At 50.7% G+C, this 26,658-nt stretch overlaps 1 protein-coding gene across 1 annotated transcript in view; it reads left to right on the top strand.

Annotated features, from left to right (window-relative positions):
- The window catches only part of ncf1 (neutrophil cytosolic factor 1), a 72,511-nt gene that overhangs the window by 1,319 nt on the left and 44,534 nt on the right, over window positions 1-26,658 (top strand). Inside the window, 5 exon segments of the mRNA XM_080210900.1 lie at window positions 2,100-2,358; window positions 7,754-7,834; window positions 17,284-17,332; window positions 17,335-17,358; window positions 23,654-23,819. Coding sequence (XP_080067026.1) covers window positions 2,287-2,358; window positions 7,754-7,834; window positions 17,284-17,332; window positions 17,335-17,358; window positions 23,654-23,819 — 392 coding nt within the window. The 5' untranslated portion in view covers window positions 2,100-2,286.

Below are 26,658 nucleotides of genomic sequence, written 5' to 3'. Positions count from 1 at the left end.
GGGTTAAAACCACATGGTTAAGAGAGCCCATCGCTAGTTGCGTACTGGAAGTTTCAAGGAGATTCTCGTGGGGCACTGAAGGATCTTTCCACCTGATAGCCTGATGAAAGTTGTAGAAGTCAGCTCGGAATGAATAAGTGATTGTTCTCATCCAGTATAGATAGTGCTATTTACAATTAGAACGGTGTGTGTTTCAGAAAGGTCGCAGTATCAGACGTGTGTGTTCTGTATATTCGATTCTGAGGATTTCCCTGTACAAACCACCCCCCCCCCCGACCCAAAGAGTTTACCCTACCCTCCTGTCCCGATCTGTTCTCTTTATGGGGCTCCCGAGTTTGATACTTGGGCACAGGTGGTAATGGAGTCTCGGATCATTGGGTCACACAGAAACCCACCAGAAATCTGGAGCCCTCCTCGCCCTCCTCGCCCTCCTCGCCCTCCTCGCCCTCCTCGCCCTCCTCGCCCTCCTCGCCCTCCTCGCCCTCCTCGCCCTCCTCGCCCTCCTCGCCCTCCTCGCCCTCCTCGCCCTCATCCTCCTCACCATCCTCGCCCTCCTCGCCATCCTCACCCTCCTCACCATCCTCGCCATCCTCACCCTCAGCCTCCTCGCCCTCCTCACCCTCCTCACTCCCATCTTTAACCCCCTTCCTCTCCCACTTTACCCTCCACACCCTCCGCTTTCTCAGCCGGCGCTCCCCCAGGAGCTGGCTCTCCTCTGCCTCCCGACCAGGACAGGCTCTGAACCAAACCCCCGTGACAACCCCCACCCCCAGAGAGAGCCAGCTACCGGAATACCACACAGCTCCCTAAGTATGATCAGCGGGGAGGTTAAGTGGCAGTCAGTCTAATAACGATGGTTTGGATGGAGATCCTAGTGTGTGCTTTACTCATTTACCAAAATAAACAGTGTTGTAGCTTCAGATCCCTGGCCAGCCCCCTCAGAGACTCTTTCGCACCTCGAGTACTCGGGTAAAACCCTCCCAATATATTTCCTGTCGATTATTTTTGTACGAAGGAAGTTGATATACGTGAAGTTTCTGTTCCTCACAGCTTGAGTAATAACCAGTCACCTCTGATCAGCCATGATCAAAATGAATGACAGCACAGACTCGATGGGCGGACTGGCCTCCTAGTTTCTGTGTCTCGATGATTGGATGAATTTCTGTAGGTTTCCCCATTGAAATCTTCATAGAGTCATAGAAACCCTACAGTGCAGAAAGAGACCCTTCGGCCCATCGAGTCTGTACCGAACACAATCCCACCCAGGCCCTACTCCCATATCCCTACATATTATACCCACTAATCCCTCTAACCTACACATTCCTGGACACTAAGGGGCAATTTCTTAGCACGGCCAATCAACCTAACCCGCACTGCGTTAGCACTGCTGCTTCACAGCTCCGGGGACCTGGGTTCGATTCCCGGCTCGGGGTCACTGTCTGTGTGTGGAGTTTGCACATTCTCCTCGTGTCTGTGTGGGTTTCCTCCGGGTGCTGCGGTTTCCTCCCACAGTCCAAAGATGTGCGGGTTTGGTTAATTGGCCGTGCTAAATTGCCCCTTAATGTGTCCCGGGATGCGTAGGTTAGAGGGATTAGCGGGTAAAATGTGTAGCGATATGGGGGTTGGGATTGTGTTCGGTGCAGACTTGATGGGCCTCTTTCTGTACTGTAGGGTTCTATGATTCTATGATCTCCCCCTCTCCCCCCATCTTCATCTGTTACAGTTTATTTCTGCGTTTGGCCATTCACATCTTCTATTCTCTCTCCCTGGGCTGCCATTAGCAGCCTTTCTCCTGGTTTCTGTGGCTATAACTCATCTGGCATTCCCTCCCCCTGCAGTATAAAAACCTCCCACTTTCTGTGTCTTTTAGCTATGACCAAGGGTCACCTGGGCTGGAAACATCTCTCCTTCCAGACCTGCCGAGGTTTTCCAGCAATGTCTCGCTTGGTTTCAGCCACACTCCTTCCTGGGCCAGTGACACGAACTTGAAATCCAAACTCAACATTCGTCAACAGATTCAAGTCAAATGAATAGGCAAAATAATGCAGCTGCTTAATGCGTGCGGCTCTAGTCACTTTCATTTCTCTATTACAAGGAAGCTCTGAGTCACGGAGGCACTGTTGGTGGAAAGTTGGACAAGATTTATCTCAGCTAACAAATGCAAGTGGGTGATATAGAGGGGTGGACCAGCAGATACAAAGGGAACAACTTGACGAACACTCTCTCGCTTAGGGAAGCGACTTTTGGCACTTGTAATAAGACTCACAAATTTATCGTGTGTTCGCGATGGAGGACCCTTACATCAGGCACATCGAAGTGCTGGGGTTTGAGAAAAGATTTGTACCAAACCAGCATTACGTAAGTGACAAAATCAGTCTTACTGCGTCAGCCCTGATTGTCAGTTGAAATGAACAGAATGTTTCTGGGGTGTAGCCGGTGCGCTCAGGCGCTCTTGAGCTCTGTCTGCAGGATGTAGCGAATGCCCAGATAAACCGGTTGATTGCAATCGCCTTCGCTATTACAGGATCTGTCTAGATCGAGTCTGCCTTTAGATTCGAACCCGAGGCAAGGTTTCAAAAGATAGAGATCATTGGTGACCAAGAAGAAAGAAATCGGGAGGCAGTGATGTAGTGGTATTATCACGGCACTAGTAATCCAGAGACCCGGGGCGATGCGCTGGGGACCTGGGTACGAATCCCACCACGGCAGATGGTGAAATTTATATACAATAAAAAAAAATTAAGGCTGGGATTCTTCCAAATTCACATAAAAACTAGGATAAATCCCGCTGGATTTTTAGCGGGGATTTTCAAATTGTATCTCCCACACTCTTGTCATAGAGTCTTAAAGCTTTACAACATGGAAACAGGCCCTTTGGCCCAACTTGTTCATGCTGCCCCTTTTTAACCATTGAGCTAGTCTCAATTGTTTGCCCCATATCCCTCAATACCCATGTAAATGCTTTTTAAAAGACAAAATTGTACCGGCCTCTACGACTATCTCTGGCAGCTTGTTCCAGACACTCGCCACTCTCTGTGTGAAAAGATTGTGCCTCTGGACACTTTTGTATCTCTCCCCTCTCACCTCAAACCTATGCCGTTTAGTTTTAGACTCCCCTATGTTTGGAAAAGTTATTGACTATCTAGCTGATCCACGCCCCACATCCTCTATAAGATCACCCCTCAGCCTCCTACGCTCCAAAGGAAAAAGTCCCAGTCTATCCAGCCTCTCCCTATAACTCAAACCAACAAGTCCCGGTAGTATCCTTTTCTGCACTCTTTCTACTTTAATAGTATTCTTTCTGTAATAGGGTGACCAGAACTGTACACAGTTGTGCATCTAAGATGAATATTGATAAATTCAATGGCCAGGGCATATTCCCGCTGGAGATTCTGGCAACATGTTGTAGAGCAGGCCACTGCACATGCATCGATCTGTCAGCATCGAGATTGGCACATGCACAGTAGCCCACACTGACGGCCTCCAAGTCACTGGTCAGCTCAAACGCAGGATGGCGCAGCGGTTAGCGCTGCTGCCTCACAACGCCGGGGACCCGGGTTCAAATCCGGCCTCAGGGAACGGTCAGTGTGGACGTTCACCCCCGTCTCTGGGTGCTCAGGTTCTCTCCCGTGCTCCAAAGATGTCCAGGTTGGGTGGATGGAACATGCTAAATTGTCCCTTAGTGTCTAAGGGTGAGGTGGATGGTAAATGGGGATGGGGCCTGGGTGGGATACCCTGTCAGAGAGTTGGTGCAGAATTGATGAGCCAAACAGCGTCCTGTAGGTGGTCCATGGTTGTCCATTGTGTGAGCAGCAGATTTTGGTATATCCCCTTGAATCTTACAATCGGATCAGTTGTATCTGGTGAACAGGGAGAAGTCGAGCTTACGAAACGCCACTCATTCCCTCTTCCCTGTCAGGAAAACACTCCTTTCAAACACCAACCATCATTTTCTGCCCTCTAATCATCTCTCTCCCTCCACACGTCCCAATCTCCTTCAATTACACGTCTTTACTCTGATTCCCTTCCATGGGACTTTATGTATAACTTTTTGAAAGCTGTGTTTTATTTGTCTCGCTGCTATTCCTTTAACAAAGTTCTTTCTCTTGTCTACCCGCAACACTTTCATTTTCTGCCTCAGTTCTATTTTGATCTGTGAATTCAGTTCCTCAATTCAGTTCCTTTTACCTCCCGCACCTGTGAGTTTGAGTTTTCTTGGGAATATTTCGTTATTTTTTCAGCCCCATGTCGTTTTTTTTTTAGGCGGTCCTTTCTGGTTTAGACTTTTGGCAACATTTCTCTCCATTTATCCTCCTCTCTACACCGTTGAGTTTTTCTCCTTCAGTAAGTGATCACAGTGATGTTTTACCCCTGTCTGCATTGAGAGGATCTCATTAGTTGGTTTGCTTTTTGTTTCTTTGATCCATAGAACATCTAGTACAGAAGGAGTTCATTTGGCCGATTCTCTGAAAAAGCATCTTTCCCCCTGCATTTACCTTGGCTCACCCATCTAACCCATCTAACCTGCACATCTTTGGTTACAAGAGTGAATTGAACAGGGTCTGAATGCTGTACCCTCAGCTTCACTACCCACCCAGGAGCTGAGAACTTCCACCTTACCTAATCCCAATCCCTCCCCTCACTGAGTCCCAGTATCCTCATTCAAATCTCTCGGCTGAAATGCAAGATCTCAAAGACCACACCCTCTACACCCATCTCTGTCCAACACTCCCTGCCCACAGAGGGCACTCGCTGCTCTACAACTGGTCCAAGAGACGGATGACAAGCTAACCCTTCTGATCAAGGCCCGCACACTCTGATTTCTTTTCTTGGACATTCTCACAACATTCCTCAGACAGGGCAACCCCCCTCCCTCCCTCCCTCCCTCCTGCCCCTCCCTCCCCTCTCCCGCCTCCACTCCCTCCCTCCTGCCCCTCCCTCCCCTCTCCTGCCTCCACTCCATCCCTCCTGCCCCTCTCCACTCCATCCATCCCTCCCTCCCCTCTCCAGCCTCCACTCCCTCCCTGCTGCCCCTCCCTCCCCTCTCCCGCCTCCACTCCCTCCCTGCTGCCCCTCCCTCCCCTCTCCAGCCTCCACTCCCTCCCTGCTGCCCCTCCCTCCCCTCTCCAGCCTCCACTCCCTCCCTCCTGCCCCTCTCTCCCCTCTCCCGCCTCCACTCCCTCCCCCCGGATGCCCGGTCTCTGTGGATAGCTCTCAGTTGAATCTTCAGGTTGTGGGTTCAAATCCCACTCCAGAGAATTGAGGGTCCCCACCCCACCCCAGAACGCGTGCCCTCTCACGCGATTGGCTCAGCTTCTCACATGGCCTTACCATAGGGTCTGGCCGGATCATGTGACCCTGAAAGGCTCACCCTCCCCCCCCCCCCCCCACCCCCCACTTAAAGGGCCCACCTTACCGCAGAGGAAGCAATCATGGCTGACCCTCCTGTTAGTATGTTATATACTCAGTCAGTCTCACAAAGAGTTTGGACTCAGGATCTTAGCTCTGACAAAGGACCATCCAGATCTTGAATCATTTGCTGTCTTCGCAGAGGTTGTCAGAACTGTTGAGATTTTCTGTTTTTGTTTCAGACGCCAGTATCTACAGTATTTTGCTTTTATATTTGTAAGGCCCTGACTCTTGTCTGGTTGAACATTAAGTGTTTAACGGTGCACAAATCATAGAACCCTACAGTGAAGAAAGAGGCCCTTCGGCCCATCGAGTCTGTACCGAACACAATCCCACCCAGGCCCTACCCCCATATCCCTACATATTATACCCACTAATCCCTCTAACCTACACATCCCTGGACACGAAGGGGCAATTTCTTAGCATGGCCAATCAACCTAACCCGCACATCTTTGGGCTGTGGGAGGAAACCCACACAGACACGAGGAGAATGTGCAAACTCCACACAGACAGTGACCCGAGCCGGGAATCGAACCCAGGACCCTGGAGCTGTGAAGCAGCAGTGCTAACCCACTGTGCCACCCTGTACTTACCCTACTAATCCTGACAACCTACACCATTTGGACAATAAGGCCAAATCCATTTGGGACACCAAGGAGCATCCGTTGACTCCGTCTACCATTCCTGCTGCCTTGGAAAGCAGCCAGCCTAATTACGGATCTCACTCACCCCGGGGATTCTCTCTTCTGCCTTCTTCCATTGGGAAAAGTTTGAGGCCACGTACCAACTGACTCAAGAACAGCCTCTCTCCCCTGCTGCCATCAGACTTTTGAATGGACCTACCTCACATTAACTTAATCTTTCTCAACACCCTAGCTATGACTGTAATACTACCTTCTGCACTCCTTTCCTTCTCTATGAACAGTATGTTTTTGTCTGTATAGCGCACAGAAAACAATACTTTTCACTGTGTGTTAATACATGTAAACCAAATCAAATCAAAATTTAGTCCGGCCAATTCACCTAATCTGCATATCCCACTCAGACCCTTTCCCTGTAATCTCATATATTTATGAGATAAATATCGGAGATGTTAGGGGTAAGTTTTTCACTCAGAGGGGGGTGAGTGAATGGAATCGACTGCCGTCGGTGGTGGAGGTGAACTCGCTGGGGTCTTTTAAGAGACTTCTGGATGAGTACATGGGATTTAATGGGATTGAGGGTTATAGATAGGCCTGGTAGGTAGGGATAGGATCAGCGCAACTTGTGAGCTGAAGGGCCTGTTTGTGCTGTAGTGTTCTATTTTCTTATCCTGCCAATCCCCTTGGTACTAATTTATCACGGCCAATCCACCTAACCCGCCCATCTTTGGACTGTGGGAGGAAACCGGAGCACCCGGAGGAAACCCACACAGACACGAGGAGAATGTGCTAACTCCACACAGACAGTGACCCCGAGCCGGGAATCGAACCCAGGACCCTGGTGCTGTGAGGCAGCAGTGCTAACCCACTGTGCCACCACATGGCCCCAATTCTTCAAGCTTTTTCTGGTGTAACCCTGGCAGAATCATCCAGAGTTTGTGATTTAAGTCGCATTTTCAGATGGCACGGGGAAATTTACACTTCTGGGCAATTGTCCTGCAAACCCCTACCTGTGGAACTCTGAGAAAGGTTCCTTAGAGCAGCTTTGGGATATGTCTCAAACCCAGCACTGGAGAGCTCGGAGGTTACAGTGTAATATTGCCAGCAGTACAGTGAGTGTGTGGCTGTTGGTGTGATTGGCCCCTGTGTAGTAACGTGATGCAGATAGTCTGAAATTAAGAGTTCTCCAACCTCAGGTAAGTGCAGTGTTTGGGTGGGATGTTGCGCAGTGAGCAGAGCAGAGAGACTAAATAGACTGGGTCTGTACTCGTTGGAGTTTAGAAGGATGAGGGGGGATCTTATAGAGACGTATAAGATAATGAAGGGGATGGATAGGGTAGAGGTAGAGAGATTCTTCCCGCTTAGAAAGGATAACAAGACTAGAGGGCACAGCCTCAAGATAAGGAGTTTAGAACGGAGTTGAGGAGGAACTTCTTCACTCAGAGGGTGGTGAATCTCTGGAATTCTCTGCCCGTTGAAGTGGTGGAGGCTGCCTCGCTGAATATATTTAAGTCATGGGTAGATAGGTTTCTGATAGACAGGGAATTAAGGGGAGAAAGCGGGAAGTGGAACTGATCCACTTCAGATCAGCCATGATCTTATTGAATGGCGGGGCAGACTCGAAGGGCTAGATGGCCGACTCCTGCTCCTATTTCTTATGTTCTGATGTTCCAGCAGAGCTGAAAATGGTTTCCTGTTTGCAGGTTTATATGCTGCTTGTGAAATGGAGTGACTCGAAAGAAAAGCTCATCTACAGAAGGTTCTCTGAAGTCTATGATTTCCACGTAAGTAGTTCACTCTCACCAATCCTGACTGATCAGCATTGTAACCGTGACATGAAATATATTTGTCCAAGAGAATGTGAGCTTGCTCAGTTTAAGAGTTACCAACTCTTTGACACAATAGGATTGAGACAGCATCGTAGCGAAACGTCACTGAGTAATCGTCAAGAACTCTTTGTAAAATCCTTGAATATTAAACTCAGAGGGAACTCTGTTTTAAGTTGCTGACTGTCACAGTATTTAGAATAGCTGAGGACCAAGTTTGAAAAATTAAAAATTATCGGTCCATTCAGCTTCCCGAAACTTGTCTGGCGGGGATTTTTAAAAATTTGTTTCATTCTTGGGATGTGTGTCACTGGCTGGGCCAGCATTTATTGCTCATCCCTACTTGCCCTCCAGTGGGCGGTAGTGAGCTGCCTTCTTCAGCCGCTGTAGTCCCTGTGGTGTAGGTACACCCACAGTGCTGTTAGACAGGAAGTTTACTTTCGCAACTCTTTCATTTTATATTTTTGTGGAAACTTTTGCTATCTGTTTTTAATATTCTGAGCTGGTTTACTCTCATAATCCATCTTGCTTTTCTTTATTGCTTTTTTCGTGGCTTTCTGCTGACCTTTTCTCAATCCTCTAGTTTCCCACTAAACTTTGCCACTTTGTATGCATTTTCTTTCAATTTGATACCCTCATTTATTTCCTTAAATATCTATAGATGATTATCTCTTTTTCTACAGTCCTTCCTCATCACTGGTATATACTTTTGAGCACTGTGAAAGATGCTTTGAAAGTTCTCCACTGTTCCTCAATTGTCCCACCATAAAGTATCTGCTCCCAGTCTACCTTAGCCAATGTCTTCCTCATCCCTTTATGGTCTCCTTTGCTTAAGCACACAAGATACTGATATTGGATTTTACCTTCCTGCGCTCCATCTGTGTTTTAAACTCAACCAAACTGATGGCTTCTTCTAAGAGGATCCCTAACTGCAAGATCATTAATTATTCCCGTCTTATTACATAGGACCAGATCGAGGATAGCTTGCTCCCTTATCAGTTCCATTACATACTATTCAAGGAAGCTATCGTGGATACATTCTATGAACTTCTCCTCAAAGCTTCCTTGACTGACCTGGTTTGACCAATTGATATGTAGATTAAAATCCCCCATGATAATTGCAAACAATAATTAGTCCAAAGATGTGCGGGTTAGGTTGATTGACCGTGCTAAGAAATTGCCCCTCAGTGTCCAGGGATGTGTAGGTTAGCGGGATTAGTGGGTATAATATGGGGGTAGGGCCTGGGTGGGATTGATGGCCTTGGAGGGAGTGCAGAGGAGGTTTACTAGGCTGATTCCAGAGTTCAGGGGGTTGAGCTATGAGGAGAGGCTGAATAAACTAGGCTTGTACTCGTTAGAGTTTAGAAGAATGAGGGGAGATCTCATTGAGACGTATAAGATGATGAATGGGATGGATAGGATAGAGGTGGAGAGGCTCTTCCCGCTCAGAAAGGACAGTAGGACTAGGGGGCACAGCCTCAAGATAAAGGGGAGCGGTTTAGAACGGAGTTGAGGAGGAACTTCTTCACTCAAAGGGTGGTGAATCTCTGGAATTCTCTGCCCGTTGAAGTGGTGGAGGCTGCCTCGCTAAATATTTTTAAGACGCGGGTTGATGGGTTTTTGATAAGCGAGGGGAATAAGGGTTATGGGGAGAGGGCGGGAATGTGGAACTGAGCCACGACAGATCAGCCATGATCTTATTGAATGGCGGGGCAGGCTCGAAGGGCCAGATGGCCGACTCCTGCTCCTATTTCTTATGTTCTTATGCAGTCTCGATGGGCTGAAGGGCCTCTTTCTGCACTGTAGGGTTCTATAATTCGATGATTTTTACACGCATCAGTTATTTCTCTGTTTATTTCTCCCCATCATGATGTCATTATTTGGTGGCCTGTAGGCTACACCTATCAGTGACCTTTTCTCCTTACTATTTCTAACTTCCACCCAAATAGATTCAATGCTTTTCTGTATCATCTCTCACTACCGCCCTGATTTCAATCTTAAATATCAAAGCCACACCACCTCCCTTCCCTTCCGCCTGTCCAGGGGAACACTCTGATACCCCTGGGTCTTTAACTTCAGTCGTGACCATGTCTCTGTAATGGCCATTCACGATGATTTGTACTGTCAACTCATTTAATTTGTTTTGAATTCTATGAGCGTTTAGGTAAAGTGGCGTTTATTATTTAGCGTTTATTAACAGGAGGTTTGAGTTTAAGAGCTGTGAGGTTATGCTGCAACTATACCGGACCTTGTTGAGACCACATTTGGAATATTGTGTGCAGTTCTGGTCACCTCACTATAAGAAGGATGTGGAAGCATTGGAGAGAGTGCAGAGGAGATTTACCAGGATGCTGCCTGGTTTGGAGGGTAGGTCTGATGAGGAAAGGTTGAGGGAGCTGGGGCTTTTCTGTTTAGAGTGGAGGAGGATGAGAGGCGTCTTAGTAGAGATGATGAGGGGGATAAATAGAGTGGACATTCAGAGACTATTTCCTCAGATGGATGTAGCTGTTACTAGGGGGGCATAACTGTAAGGTTCATGGCTCGGGTCACTGTCTGTGTGGAGTTTGCACCTTAGAACATAGAACATTCCAGCGCAGAACAGGCCCTTCGGCCCACGATGTTGCGCCGACCAGTTAAAAAACAATGACCCTCTAACCTAAACCAATCCCTTTCCATCCATAAACCTATCCACGGATCTCTTAAACGCCCCCAAACTAGGCGCATTTACAACTGCAGCAGGCAGGGCATTCCAATCCCTCACCACCCTCTGGGTAAAGAACCTACCCCTGACATCCGTCCTATAACTACCCCCCCTTAATTTAAAGCCATGCCCCCTCGTGCTAGCTTTCTCCATCCGAGGAAAAAGGCTATCACTGTCCACCCTATCTAAACCTCTAATCATCTTATATGTTTCAATAAGGTCCCCTCTTAGCTGCCTTCTTTCTAACGAAAACAACCTCAAATCCCTCAGTCTCTCCTCATAGGATCTCCCCTCCATACCAGGCAACATCCTGGTAAACCTCCTCTGCACCCTCTCCAAAGCCTCCACATCCTTCCTGTAATGTGGGGACCAGAACTGCACACAGTACTCCAAGTGCGGCCGCACCAGAGTTGTGTACAGTTGCAACATGACGCTGCGACTCCTAAATTCAATCCCCCTACCAATAAACGCCAAGACGCCGTATGCCTTCCTAACAACCCTATCTACTTGATTCCCAACTTTCAGGGATCTATGTACACATACACCTAGATCCCTCTGCTCATCCACACATTCTCCCCGTGTCTGCGTGGGTTTCCTCCGGGTACTCCGGTTTCCTCCCACAGTCCAGAGATGTTCAGGTTAGGCCATGCTGAATTGCCGTTTAGTTTCAGGGGGACTAGCTGGCTAAATACAGGGGGGTTACAGGAATAGGGCCTGGATGGGATTGTTGCCAATGCTGGCTCGAATGTAGCACAGTGGCTGTCTCACAGCACCAGGGACCTGGGTTCAATTCCTGGCTCGGGTCAGTGTCTGTGTGGAGTTTGCACATTCTCCCCGTGTCTGCGTGGGTTTCCTCCGAGTGCTCCGGATTCCTCCCACAGTTTGAAAGACGTGCTTTCTAGGTACATTGACCCGAACAGGCGCCAGAGTGTGGTGACTAGGGGAATTTCACTGTAACTTCATTGCAGTGTTAATGTAAGCCTTACGCGTGGCTAATAAATAAATAAACAGACGTTAGATGGCCTCCTTCTGCACTGGCAGGATACTATGATTCTGGTGGTCCTTGTTTTCACTGGGCCTTGCATCTTCTCCTGCCGTTAGCTCAATGGCACTCAGTTCCTTCAATGTGGAGAAAGGTGTGTGAAATTGAGAAAGACAAATGGGGACAGACCTGGGGGAGAGAGCCTGGGTGGGATACTGTGTCGGAGAGTTGGTCCAGGCTCAGTGGGCTCTTTCTGCACTGTAGGGATGGGTTTTATGGATTTGAGTCATAGAGATTTACAAAATGGACACAGGCCCTTTGGCCCAACTTATCCATGTTGCCCCCTTTTTCGAACCCACTAAGCTAATCCCAATTGCCCGCATTTGCCCCATATCCCTCTATACCCATGTAACTATCTAAACGCTTTTAAAAGACAAAATTGTACCCGCCGCTACTACTACCTCTGGCAGCTTGTTCCAGACACTCACTAACCCTCTGTGTGAAAAAAATTGCCCCTCTGGACCCACTCCCCTCTCACCTTAATCCTATACCCTCTGGTTTTAGACTCCCCTACCTTTGGGAAAAGATATTGACTATCCAGCTGATCTGTGCCCCTCATTATTTTATAGACCTCTATAAGATCACCCCTCAGCCTCCTACACTCCAGAGAAAAAAGTCCCAGTCTATCCAGCCTCTTGTTATAACTCAAACCATCAAGTCTTGGTAGCATCCTAGTAAATCTTTTCTGCACTCTTTCTAGTTTAATAATATCCTTTCTATAATAGTGACCAAAACTGCGCACAGTATTCCAAGTGTGGCCTTACCAATGTCTTGTATAACTTCAACAAGACGTTCCCAACTCCTGTATTCAATGTTCTGACCGATGAAACCAAGCATGCCGAATGCCTTCTTCACCACTCTGTCCGCCTGTGACTCCACTTTCAAGGAGCTATGAACTTGTACCCCTAGATCTCTTTGTTCTGTAACTCTCCCCAACGCCCTACCATTAACTGAGTAAGTCCTGCCCTGATTCAATCTACCAAAATGCATCACCTTGCATTTATCTAAATTAAACTCCATTTGCCATCCGTCAGCCCACTGGCCTGATTGATCAAGATCCCATTGCAATCGGAGATAACTTTCTTCACTGTCCACTATGCACCAATCTTAGTGTCATCTGCAAACCATGCCTCCTATATTCTCATCCAAATTATGAATATAAAATGATAAATAACAGTGGGCCCAGCACTGATCCCTGAGGCACACCGCTGGCCACAGGCCTCCAGTTTGAAAAATAACCCTCCGCAACCACCCTCTGTCAACAAGCCAATTTTGTATCCATTTAGCTACCTCACCCTGCCTCCCTCTGGAAAGTTACGTGTGGTGTTAGCGAGGAGGTCATTATGAAAACACTGAGGCACAGAAAACCCCAAAGTTACAGCCAACTGGGAAATGGCAATAGTCCTGTGAAAGCTTCCTCACAGATTTCTCTCATTTCACTGCTTTTTCAACATGATTTTCAAGACAAATAATAAAACGTTGGGCCTATACTCACGGGGGTTTAGAAGAATGAGACGCATCATAATGAAACTCATACGGTGGAGTTTTACATTACCCCCAAGATGGGTTTTGAGGTGGGGCAGTGGGGGTGTAAGATTGAATGGGTGGGATTCCCCTCGGGATCCCACCCAGATGGGGAGGGCAGGGTCTCAAGCGGGGAAATCTGCCCTTTTAACATATTAAGGCCCTAAGGCGGCCAACGTAATGGCCTTTTCACCTCCATTTTTAGGCTGGCAGCAGTGGGAAACAGAGAAAAAAAGCTTCTCTCCATCTCGGGAGGGAGGCCCCCCTCCAGATGTAGGGCGTGCCCCCTCCAGGACGTTGGAGCTCTTGCCTTCCTCCCCCCCCATCCTTTCCCCCCCCCCCCCCCAGGGCATCCCTTCCCCTGACACCGCAGGAATTACCTTTCCGATAATCCTGGGACTGAGTCCCAGGGTGCCACTGCGACGCTATGCCAGCCTGAGTTGGATAGCTCTGTGCCAACCTGACTGGCTGACAGCTCTGAGGGGTGATGAATATCCCACCAGTTGACAATCCACGTTAAATGGCAGCGGGTTTCTGAGAATTGGCGCTGGCGCACGATTGCATCAACCCTCAAGATGAGTGCCTCATTCAATCCAGGATGTAGCGGTATTGTCACTGGATTAGAACAATCCAAAAGGCCAGGTCATGTTCTGGGGAGCCGGATTCGAATCCCAACATGGCAGTTGGTGTCATTTGAATTCAATAAAAATCTGGAGTTCAGGGTCTACTGATGACCGTGAAAGAACAAAGAACAAAACAGCCCGGGAAACAGGCCCTTTGGCCCAACGAGCCCACACCTCCCATTTTAACATTACCAGTCCCCCCTCCACCCATGACCCTTATCTATGCTTATGGCATTCCACATTGAGGGAAACTGATTTAGGGACAATTTGTTACACCAATCAGCCTAAGAGCACATCTTTGGGGTGTGGGAGGAAACCGGAGCACCCGGAGAAAACCCACGCAAGCACAGGGAGAATGCGCCAAACTCCCACAGACACCGGCCCAAATCCATGTATCTGCACAGCAATCAATGATAGTCACTGAGCTGTCGTCTTGCCCAGTATCTGGTCCAGTTTAAGCACACACTAATGACATGAAGTACTAGGCTATTCTCGAAACATCCAAGAGCAGCCCTCGTACGACCCATCGCGTGTGTGCCCCTCGTTGGACAACAAGGCGGACCCAATCGCCTGTGGATTAAAAGAGAAAAACATCAATACCATGCACATCCTTATACATTCCCAGGGACGTCCCAAGGCTCCTGAACCTTATTTAAAACAGTCTCCTATATCCCTCCATCTCCATCCCGCTCATGTGCCTGTCTAAGTAACTCTTAAACATCTCCAGCGTGCCTGCCTCCACCACCTTACTTGGCAGAGCATTCCATACCTCTCACTCCTACGTTCCATTTATGATCAAGCTTATCCGACCTGGGGAGGGATAGACCGTGTTCACCCGAAACCGCAGAGTGACTTGTGGCAGGAGGAAGTACCTGACGATCTGCTGATCCAGAGGGTGAGAACAGCACGACTCAAACAGCAGCTCAGTGTCGATGATGTGAGAAGCTGTGAATAATTCCAGAGCGAGCCGCTGGGATAGCTGTCACATTCAGTCGATCGGCCGTACAGCGGTCCGAATGCTCTTCCCCGCTCAGCCGGGGTCTCGGAATCACTGGGAATCCGATCCATCAGATTGGGTTATCGTCAGTAATTAGTAAGAGAATGAGTGAATTAACTGTTGAGTTTCGACAGACCCGACTGTACAGCAGACCGGAGTGAGAGCACAGATCCCAAAGATCTTCTTTAATCCTTTTCCTCCTTTTGAACGTTGGAGTCTCAAACCAAAAGAGAAAATGCTGGAAAATCTCAGCGGGTCTGGCGACATCTGTAGGGGGAGAAAAGAACGGACGTTTCGAGTCCTGATGCCTTTCAGCTTTGACTAAGGGTTGTCTGGGCTCAAAATTGTCAACGTTTTCTCTCCCGACAGATGCTCCAGACCCGCTGAGATTTTCCAGCTTTTTCTCTTTTGGGTTCCTTCACTCACCTCCTCCTGATCCTAACTCCTCCACTCAAACTCCCCTCTCCTCCCAACTCCCCCCTCTCCTCCCACTCCCCCCCCCTCCTCCCAACTCCCCCCCCTCCTCCCAACTCCCCCCTCCTCCTCCCAACTCCCCCCTCCTCCTCCCAACTCCCCCCCCTCCTCCTCCCAACTCCCCCCCCTCCTCCTCCCAACTCCCCCCCTCCCCTCCCAACTCCCCCCCCTCCTCCTCCCAACTCCCCCCCCCTCCACCTCCCAACTCCCCCCTCCTCCCCCAACTCCCCCCCCTCCTCCTCCCAACTCCCCCCCCTCCTCCCAACTCCCCCCCCTCCTCCTCCCAACTCCCCCCTCCCTCCCCTTCCCAACTCCCCCCCCTCCTCCTCCCAACTCCCCCCCTCCTCCACCCAACTCCCCCCCCTCCTCCTCCCAACTCCCCCCCTCCTCCTCCCACTCCCCCCCTCCTCCTCCCCACTCCCCCCCTCCTCCCCAACTCCCCCCCCTCCTCCCAACTCCCCCCCCTCCTCCTCCCACTCCCCCCCTCCTCCTCTCCAACCCCCTCCCTCCTCCCAACTCCCCCCCTCCTCCTCCCAACTCCCCCCCCTCCTCCCCCAACTCCCCCCCTCCTCCTCCCAACTCCCCCCCCTCCTCCCCCCACTCCCCCCTCCACCTCCCAACTCCCCCCCCTCCTCCTCCCAACTCCCCCCCTCCTCCTCCCAACTCCCCCCACCTCCTCCCAACTCCCCCCCTCCTCCTCCCAACTCCCCCCCCTCCTCCTCCCAACTCCCCCCCTCCTCCTCCCAACTCCCCCCCTCCTCCTCCCAACTCCCCCCCTCCCTCCTCCCAACTCCCCCCCCTCCTCCTCCCACCTCCCCCCCTCCCCCCTCCTCCCCCAACTCCCCCCCCTCCTCCTCCCAACTCCCCCCCTCCTCCTCCCAACTCCCCCCCTCCTCTCCCAACTCCCCCCCCTCCTCCTCCCAACTCCCCCCCCTCCTCCTCCCAACTCCCCCCCCTCCTCCTCCCAACTCCCCCCCCTCCTCCTCCCAACTCCCCCCCCTCCTCCTCCCAACTCCCCCCCCTCCTCCTCCCAACTCCCCCCCCTCCTCCTCCCAACTCCCCCCCCTCCTCCTCCCAACTCCCCCCCTCCTCCTCCCAACTCCCCCCCTCCTCCTCCCAACTCCCCCCCCTCCTCCTCCCAACTCCCCCCCCTCCTCCTCCCAACTCCCCCCCTCCTCCTCCCAACTCCCCCCAACTCGCCCCTCCTCCCAACTCCCCCCCAACTCGCCCCTCCTCCCAACTCCCCCCCAACTCGCCCCTCCTCCCAACTCCCCCTCCTCCCTACTCCCCCCTCTTCCCTACTCCCCTCTCCTCCCAACTCCCCCCTCCTCCCAACTCCCCCCTCCTCCCAATACCCCCCCCAACTCCCCCAACTGCCGTTCGCCCCAAAACTGACCCTTTCTCTGATGAAGCTTTTGGCTGTGTGTGTGTGTGTGTGTGTGTGTGTGCGTGTGTATGTGCGTGTGTGTTTGTGCGTGTTTGTTTGTGTATGTATATGTGTGTGTTTGTGTGTGTGTGTATGTATGTGTGTGTGTTTGTGTGTATGTGCATGTATGTGTGTGTATGTATGTGTGTGTTTGTGTATGTATGTGTGTGTGTGTGTGTGTATTTGTGTGTGTGTGTATTTGTGTATGTGTGCATGTGTGTGTGTGTGTGTGTTTGTGCGTGTGTATGTATATGTATGTGTGTGTGTGTATGTATGTGTGTGCATGTACGTGCGTGTATGTGTGGTGTGTGTGTGTGTGTGAGTGTACGTGTGTGAAGTGTGTGTGTGTATGTGTGAGTGTACGTGTGTGAAGTGTATTTGTGTGTGTGTGTGAGTGTACGTGTGTGTGTGTGTGAGTGTACGTGTGTGTGTGTGTGAGTGTACGTGTGTGTGTGTGTGTGTGTGTGTGTGTGTGTGTGTGTGTGTGTGTGTGTGTGTGTCTCCCTCTCACTCTCTCTCCGGACTTTTCTCCCATCACTCCCTGGGTCTCTCCGGAATTCCCTGTTAAAGGGAGGTCGGTGTTTTCTGTTTAATATTCAGAGCTTTGTTTCTCCGCTCAGAAAACGCTGAAGGAAATGTTTCCGATTGAAGCTGGAGAAATCGATCCCAAAGCCGGACCCTGCCACATTTGCCAGGTAGGTATTCCCAATGTGGGGAAGATTTCTCCATTCCCTTTCTATATTACAGGGTAGGGGCTGGGGAGAGAAGTGTTCTCTTTGTGGGCTTTTCTCGATTGTCTATAGATCATAGAACCCTACAGTGCAGAAAGAGGCCCTTCGGCCCATTGAGTCTGTACCGACCACAATCCCACCCAGGCCCTTCCCCCATACATTTTCCCACTAATCCCTCTAACCTACACATCCCTGGACACTAAGGGGCAATTTAGCACAGCCAATCAACCTAACCCGCACATCTTTGGACTGTGGGAGGAAACCGGAGCACCCGGAGGAACCCACGAGCATAGAACAGGAAAGCTCTCGTTGATTTGCCTCTCCACGTGAAGCAGTTCACGTGGGTACAATTGTCATTTTTCCGGTTGTGTTTCACAAAACCCAGCGGGAAGAATTTAATCCGCCAGGTTTCACCCTCCCTGGGAGAGATATTGTGGAACGCACTCCTTGACCAAACATGGCGCCCAGTGGTGAGTGTGGCTATCACAACGCCCAACACTCCAGGGAGTACAGCCAGGCTCCCAAGGCCCAGAGCTGCTGGGAGTGGTCCTGGGAGACCACCTACCCAATCTCCCCCAGTAAAGATCAGCGGTCACTGGGGTAACTCCGTGTATCGAACACTTGGAGCGAAAAAGGCCTAATCCGGCTTTCTGCCCATAATCTCTGATCCCTTTTGCCCCCCACCCCAACAAGACAGGAACCAAAGGAATGGTGAGCAGCTCAGTCTAGGCAGGAGTGACCCTAGCAGAGTCCTTATGGAGACTTTGTGAGCGGCACAGTGGGTTAGCACTGCTGCTTCACAGCTCCAGGGTCCTGAGTTCGATTCCCGGCTCGGGGTCACTGTCTGCGTGGAGTTTGCACATTCTCCCCGTGTCTGCGTGGGTTTCCTCCGGGTGCTCTGGTTTCCTCCCACAGTCCAAAGATGTGCAGGTTAGGTTGATTGGCCAGGCTAAGAAATTGCCCCTTAGTGTCCAGGGATGTGTAGGTTAGAGGGATTAGTGGGTATAATATGGGGGTAGGGCCTGGGGTGGGATTGTGTTGGGTACGGGGCCTCTTTCTGCCCTGTAGGGATCTATAATTTGCCCCATCTTCACACTGACAGCACCCTCCATTGCCTTGTGTGGAGCTCCCAACATATTAAATGGGCTGGATTTCCAACCGCACTTTCCAACCCTGCAACCTCCACAATCTAGAAGGACAGGGGGCAGTGGATACCTGGGAACGCTGTCATCCGGGAGGTTCCCCTCCGAGTCACTCGCCATCCTGACTTGGAAATAGATCGCCGTCCCTTCACTGTCGCTGGATCAAAATCCTGGAACCGCCTCCCTAACAGCATGGAGGGTGTACCTACACCATAGGAACAAAGAACACAACAGCACAGGAACAGGCCCTTCGGCCCTCCAAGACTGCACTGATCATGTGTTCCTAACTAGACCATCCGTTTGTATCCCTCTATTCCCAGCCTGTTCATGTGGCTATCTAGATAAGTCTTAAATGATCCTAGCGTGTCTGCCTCAACCACCTTACTTGGTAGTGCATTCCAGGCCCCATCACCTTCTGTGTAAAATACGCCCCCTGCATAACCTTGCCCTCCCTTACCTTGAACTTGTAACCCCTTAATTTTGTCATTTCTGACTTGGGAAAAAGCTTCACCCTATCTATGCCCTTCATAATTTTATAAACTTCTATTAGATCACCCTTCAACCTCCGTCTTTGTAAGGGGAAGAACCTTAGTTTACTCAGTCTCACCTCATAGCTAATACTCTCCATACCAGGCAACATCCTGGTAAACCTTTTCTGCACTCTCTCCAAAACCTCCCCGTCCTTTCAGTAGTGCGGTGACCAGAACTGGACGCAGTATTCCAGATGTGGTCTAACCAACATTCTATATAACTGCAACATCACATGCCAACTTTTATACTCTAATAAAGGCAAGCATGCCATATGCCTTCTTCACCACCTTTTCCACCTGTGCTGCCACCTTTAAGGATCTGTGGACTTGCACACCCAGATCCCTCTGGGTGTCTATGCTCCTGATGGTTCTGTCATTTATTGTATAGCTCCCCCCTGCATTAGATCTACCAAAATGTATCACTTTGTTTATCTGGATTAAATTCCATCTGCCGTTTCTCTGCCCAATTTTCCAGCCTATCTATTATCCTGCTGTATTCTCTGACAGTGTTTATCGCTATCAGCAACTCCAGCAATCTTTGTGTCGTCCGCAAACTTACTAATCAGACCAGCTACATTATCTTCCAAATCATTTATACATATCACAAACAGCAGAGGCCTCAGTACAGAGCCCTGCAGAACAGCACTAGTCACAGACCTCCAGTCAGAAAAAGACCCCTTCACTGCCACCCTCTGTCTTCTGTGGCCAAGACAGTTCTGTACCCATCCAGCTAGTTCACCTTTGATCCCGTGAGATTTAACCAGCCTGCCATGAGGAACCTTATCAAATGCTTTACTAAAATCCATGTAGACGACATCCACGGCCCTTCCCTCATCAATCATTTTTGTCACCTCATCAAAAAACTCAACCAAATTTGTGAGGCATGACCCCCCCTCGTACAAAACCATGTTGTCTATCGCTAATGAGATAATTCAGTTCTAAATGTGTATCGATCTTATCTCTAAGAATCTTCTCCAACAATATCCCTACCAAGGATGTCAAGCTCACTGGCCTATAATTACTCAGTTATCCTTGCTATCCTCCTTTAAATAATGGGACCACATTTGCTATCCTCCAATCCTCTGGGACCTCACCTGTGTCTAATGAAGAAACAAGGATTTCTGTTAGAGGCCCAGCAATTTCATCTCTTGTCACTCTCAGTAATCTAGGACAGATGCCATCTGGCCCTGGGGATTTGTCTACCTTAGCGCTTCCTAAAATACCTAACACTTCCTCTCTTGTAATTGCGATTTGTTCTAACGGGTCTACACATCCCACCAATCAACGTGTCCCTCTCCTTTGTGAATACTGAAGCAAAGTATTCATTTTGGATCTCACTTACTTCTTTGGGTTCTAAACATAATTCCCCTCTGTTCTTGAGAGATCCAACTCTCTGACAACCCTCTTGCTCCTAACGTCTGTATAAAATGCCTTGGGATTCTCCTTAATCCTGTCTGCCAAGGACATTTCGTGACCCCTTTTTTGCCCTTCTAACACCCTGTTTGAGTTCTTTCCTCGTCTCTCTGTATTTCTCCAGTGCTTCATCTGTTTTTAGCTGCCTGGACCTTATATATGCCTCTTTTTTCTTTTTGATTAGACCCACCATTTCTTTGGTTATCCACAGCTCTCGAATCCTACCTTTCCCATCCTTCCTTTTTACAGGCACATGCCTGTCCTGCACTCCTATCAACTGCTGCTTAAAAGACTCCCACATGTGGATTTACCCTCGAACAGCCTCTCCCAATCAACAGCCACCAAATCCTGCCTAATCCGGCTGTAGTTAGCCTTCCCCCAATTCAGCACCTTACCCATTGGACAGCACTCATCCTTTTCCACGACTATCCGAATTGTGGTCACTATTTGCCACATGCTCCCCCACTGAAACTTTGACCCAACCAGGCTCGTTCCCCAGTATTAGATCCAGTAAAGCCCCCTCTCTAGTTGGACTATCAACATATTGTTCCAAAGAACCTTCCTGGACACATTTTATAAATTCCTCCCTGTCCCGACCCCCAGCCCTGAGGGATTTCCAGTCTACATGAGGGAAATTAAAGTCTCCCACTACAACAACCCTACTTTTTCTGCACCTATCCAAGATCTCCTTACATATCCGTTCCTCAATAATGGCTGCAGTGGTTCAAGAAGACAGCTCACCACCACCTTCTCATCGGTCAAATAGGGACAGAGACACAAAGTTGTAGAGTTGTACAGCACAGAAAAGGCCCTTCGGCCCTCAAATACAATAACCACTACTAACTGCGCGGTAGCACAGTGGGTTAGCACTGCTGCTTCACAGCTCCAGGGTCCTGGGTTCGATTCCCGGCTCGGGTCACTGTCTGTGTGGAGTTTGCACATTCTCCTCGTGTCTGCGTGGGTTTCCTCCAGGTGCTCCGGTTTCCTCCCACAGTCCAAAGATGTGTGGGTTAGGTTGATTGGCCATGCTAAGAAATTGCCCCTTAGTGTCCAGGGATGTGTAGGTTAGCGGGATTAGTGGGTATAATATGTAGGGATATGGGGGTCAGGCCTGGAGTTAGCCTTCCCCCAGTTCAGCACCTTACCCATAGGACAGCACTCATCCTTTTCCATGACTATCCGAATTGTGGTCACTATTTGCCACATGCTCCCCCACTGAAACTTTGATGGGATTGTGTTCGGTGCAGACTTGATGGGCTGAAGGGCCTCTACGTAGGGCTCTATGATTCTAAAGGCGCGCTAATCCCATTTTCCAGCATTTGTTCCAGATCCTTGAACGTTACGATGTTTCATGTGCTCGCTCAAATATTTTGTAAAGATTATAAGGTTTCCCAGGCAGTGCCTTCCAAATACCCACTGCCCTCTGAGTGAAGAATTGTTTTCTCAAATCCCCTCCTGCGTTCCCCCTCCCCCCCCACGTCCCCCTCCTTCCCCCTGCCCCTCACGTCCCACCCTGCGCTCTGTCCCCGGTGTCCGAGATCCAACCCTGGTGCTGGGTGAAGGAGTATAGTGACTCTGCGCTGTTAGCAGTCGAAGTGATCAAACTGCTGTATGTGGGAGCTTGCTGTGCACACCCTGGTGCTGTGGTTACCCGACAGGGCAGAAAGAGGCCATTCGGCCCATTGAGTCTGCACCGAACCACAACCCCACCCAGACCCTACCCCCACATTGACCACAATCCCCCCCCATTGACCACAACCCCACCCAGACCCTACCCCCACAATCCCCCCCATTGACCACAACCCCACCCAGACCCTACCCCCACAATCCCCCCCACTGACCACAACCCCACCCAGACCCTACCCCCACAATCCCCCCCATTGACCACAACCCCACCCAGACCCTACCCCCACTGACCACAACCCCACCCAGACCCTACCCCCACAATCCCCCCCCATTGACCACAACCCCACCCAGACCCTACCCCCACAATCCCCCCACTGACCACAACCCCACCCAGACCCTACCCCCACAATCCCCCCCATTGACCACAACCCCACTCAGACCCTACCCCCACAATCCCCCCCCATTGACCACAACCCCACCCAGACCCTACCCCCACAATCCCCCCACTGACCACAACCCCACCCAGACCCTACCCCCACAATCCCCCCCATTGACCACAACCCCACCCAGACCCTACCCCCACTGACCACAACCCCACCCAGACCCTACCCCCACAATCCCCCCCCATTGACCACAACCCCACCCAGACCCTACCCCCACAATCCCCCCACTGACCACAACCCCACCCAGACCCTACCCCCACAATCCCCCCCATTGACCACAACCCCACTCAGACCCTACCCCCACAATCCCCCCCCATTGACCACAACCCCACCCAGACCCTACCCCCACAATCCCCCCACTGACCACAACCCCACCCAGACCCTACCCCCACAATCCCCCCACTGACCACAACCCCACCCAGACCCTACCCCCACAATCCCCCCCATTGACCACAACCCCACCCAGACCCTACCCCCACAATCCCCCCCATTGACCACAACCCCACCCAGACCCTACCCCCACAATCCCCCCCATTGACCACAACCCCACCCAGACCCTACCCCCACAATCCCCCCCATTGACCACAACCCCACCCAGACCCTACCCCCACAATCCCCCCCCATTGACCACAACCCCACCCAGACCCTACCCCCCCATTGACCACAACCCCACCCAGACCCTACCCCCACAATCCCCTCCATTGACCACAACCCCACCCAGTCCCTACCCCCACAATCCCCCCCATTGACCACAACCCCACCCAGACCCTACCCCCACAATCCCCCCCATTGACCACAACCCCACCCAGACCCTACCCCCACAATCCCCCCCATTGACCACAACCCCACCCAGACCCTACCCCCACAATCCCCCCCACTGACCACAACCCCACCCAGACCCTACCCCCACAATCCCCCCCATTGACCACAACCCCACCCAGACCCTACCCCCACAATCCCCCCAATTGAGGGTAGACCCCCCGCCCCATGAAGATAACACTTCAGAAACTGGTCACATGACAATTTGGGCCTCCCCGAGGTTACGGGAGGTGCTTCATGAATGGACGTCTTCCTTCCAAGTCTGATGTGTGTGTGTTCTTCCCAGCTCCCAGATGGTTGGAGGGTCACAAGGTGACCGAGGACAGGCAGAGCACTCTCTCCGACTACATCAATTCCTTACTCAACCAGCAGACAAAGATCTCCCGCTGCCAATGGGTTCACAACTTCTTCCAGATACGCTCTGATGACGTGGCGCTGCCACTTCCTCACCCGTGAGTATTGACCCCTGGGCATCTGGTCAGTAGGCCGAAGGAAGCTGGGCAGTGAGGCTTCACTTCCAGTGGCTGCGATATCGGTTCTCCATTTCACTCCTCACCCGTACAATAAGATCCACATTCTCCCAACGCACAAATCAGGATTCGAGCTGATCATAGAATGATTAGACAGTGCAGAGGGAGGCCATTCAGCCCATCGAGTCTGCACAATCCCACCCAGGGCCTATTCCCATAACTCCACATACATAGAACATTACAGCGCAGAACAGGCCCTTCGGCCCACGATGTTGCGCCGACCAGTTACAAAACAATGACCCACTAACCTAAACCAATCCCTTTCCATCCATAAACCTATCCATGGATCTCTTAAATACCTATCCTACTAATCCCCCTGATACTAGGGTCAATTTAGCACGGTCAAGCAACCTAATGATAGGATGCAGGACTGAGCGGAGAAGTGGCAGATGGACTTCAACGCAGATAAATGTGTAGTGGTCCATTTTGGCAGGACCAATGGGATGAAGGAATACAATATCAAGGGTAGGAGTCTTAGCTGGGTTGAAGAGCAGAAGGATCTTGGGGTCCGGGTCCATAGGACTCTTAAATCGGCCTCACCGGTGGATGATGTGGTCAAGAAGGCGTATGGTGTACTGGCCTTCATTAATCGAGGGATTGAGTTTAGGAGTCGGGAGGTAATGCTGCAACTTTATAAGACCCTTGTCAGACCCCACTTGGAGTACTGTGCACAGTTCTGGTCGCCTCACTACAGGAAGGATGTGGAAGCTATTGAGAGGGTACAGAGGAGATTTACAAGGATGTTGCCTGGATTGGGAGGCATGCCTTATGAGGATAGGTTGAGGGAGCTCGGTCTCTTCTCCCTGGAGAGACGAAGGTTGAGAGGCGACCTGATAGAGGTTTATAAAATGTTGAGAGGAATAGATAGGGTGGATTCTCGGAGGCTATTTCCCCGGGCTGAAATGGTCGCTACGAGAGGACACAGGTTTAAGGTGCTGGGGAGCAGGTACAGAGGAGATGTTAGGGGTAAGTTTTTCACTCGGAGGGTGGTGAGTGAGTGGAATCGGCTGCCGTCGGTGGTGGTGGAGGCGAACTCACTGGGGTCTTTTAAAAGACTTCTGGATGAGTATATGGGATTTAATGGGATTGGGGGTTCTAGATAGGTCTATGGATTGGAAGGTATAGATGTGATCGGCGCAACTTGTGGGCCGAAGGGCCTGTTTGTGCTGTAGTGTTCTATGTTCTAATCCGCTGTTTTACTAATAAATCTATGGCTCCTATACATTGAGGGTAACACTGACCTTGTGCAACAGCAGGAGTTGTTATCTCTCCATTAGAATCCCCATTGACTTTCCTGTTCCGACTGGACAATGCACTGTCAGTAACGGTGGATGTTATTTTGAACAAAGAACAACACAGCACGGGAAACAGGCCCCTCGGCCCAACGAGCCGCCATTTTAACATTGTGAGTCCCCTCTTCCACCCGTGACCCTTGTCTACGCTTATGGCACTCCACATTGGAAACCAGATTGAGGGGAGACTAATTTAGGGGCAATTTGTTACACCAATCAGCCTAAGAGCACATCTTTGGGGTGTGGGAGGAAACCGGAGCACCTGGAGAAAACCCACGCAGATATGGGGAGAATGCGCAAACTCCCACAGACACCGGCCCAAATCCATGTAGCAAACAGCGATAGTCACTGAGCTGTCGTGTTGCCCAGTATCTGGTCCAGTTTAAGCGTACACTAACGACGTGAAGCACTAGGCTACTCTCGAGATAACCAAGAGAACATAAGAACATAAGAAATAGGAGCAGGAGTAGGCCATCTAGCCCTCGTACGACCCATCGCGTGTATGCCCCTCATTGGACAACAAGGCGGACCCAATCACCTGTGGATTAAACTGTTTTGTACTGATCTCAGCGGGAAATAGTATTGATGTAAGTATGTGGCTCAGGTTAATAAGCTCCAGTAACCTTACTGCGGCAATTAAATTGTGCCGATTGTTATAATCTCGCTGGTCTCCTGGTGTGATGGAATATTCCCTACTTGCCTGGATGAGTTCAGCTCCAACAACACTCAGGAAACTCGATACCATCTAGGATAAAGCAGCCCCACTAAATTGACACCACATCCATTCCCCCCACCACTGACACTCAATAACAGCAGTGTGCATTAACTACAAGATGCATTGCACCAAAGCCAAAAAAAAAATGGTTCGGCATAGACAAGGGCCAAAATGCCTATTTCCGGGCTGTAATTTTCTATGCTTCAAAGATTTTTAGATAGCGCCTTCCAAATCCGAAACTACTTCCATCTAGAAGGACGCAGATACGTGGGAACACCACCTCTGCAGGTTCCCCTCTAAGCCATTCACCATCCTGACTTTGAAATACATCCTTCACAGCCGCGAGGTCAGGATTCTGGAATTCCTTTCCTAATGGCAACAGCGGGTCAACCCACACAACAGCTCACCACCGCCTCCTGGAGGACAACTAGGGGTGGGCCATTGGCCAGCTAGCAAGGTCTATGTCCCAGGAATGAGTATATAAAAAGACAAGGCTGCTCTCACACTTCCAGTGACGCAGATTCCGCATTGGGACACCGCCTTCCTCAGCACCATCGTCCCACGGGACGGGCGCAAGGTCAGCTTCCTGCTGTTACTCTGTGCTGGCGGCAGCCATTTTCACAGCAGGTAACAAAGACCTGGCCTGGGGTGGACCCGCTGCCCTCCTCCTCCCTCTCCCACCCATCCGTAATGCAGAGTGCGCAGTGGGACCCCCACCGTCGATCGGCGCCGCCCTCTCAGCACTGCCAGGGTG

Source organism: Carcharhinus amblyrhynchos, chromosome 23 (genome assembly GCF_965287045.1).
Source record: "Carcharhinus amblyrhynchos chromosome 23, sCarAmb.v2.hapA, whole genome shotgun sequence".
Taxonomy (NCBI): domain Eukaryota; kingdom Metazoa; phylum Chordata; class Chondrichthyes; order Carcharhiniformes; family Carcharhinidae; genus Carcharhinus; species Carcharhinus amblyrhynchos.
The sequence above is the reverse complement of the archived record's forward strand: the minus strand, read 5'-3'. Positions and strand labels throughout refer to the sequence as shown.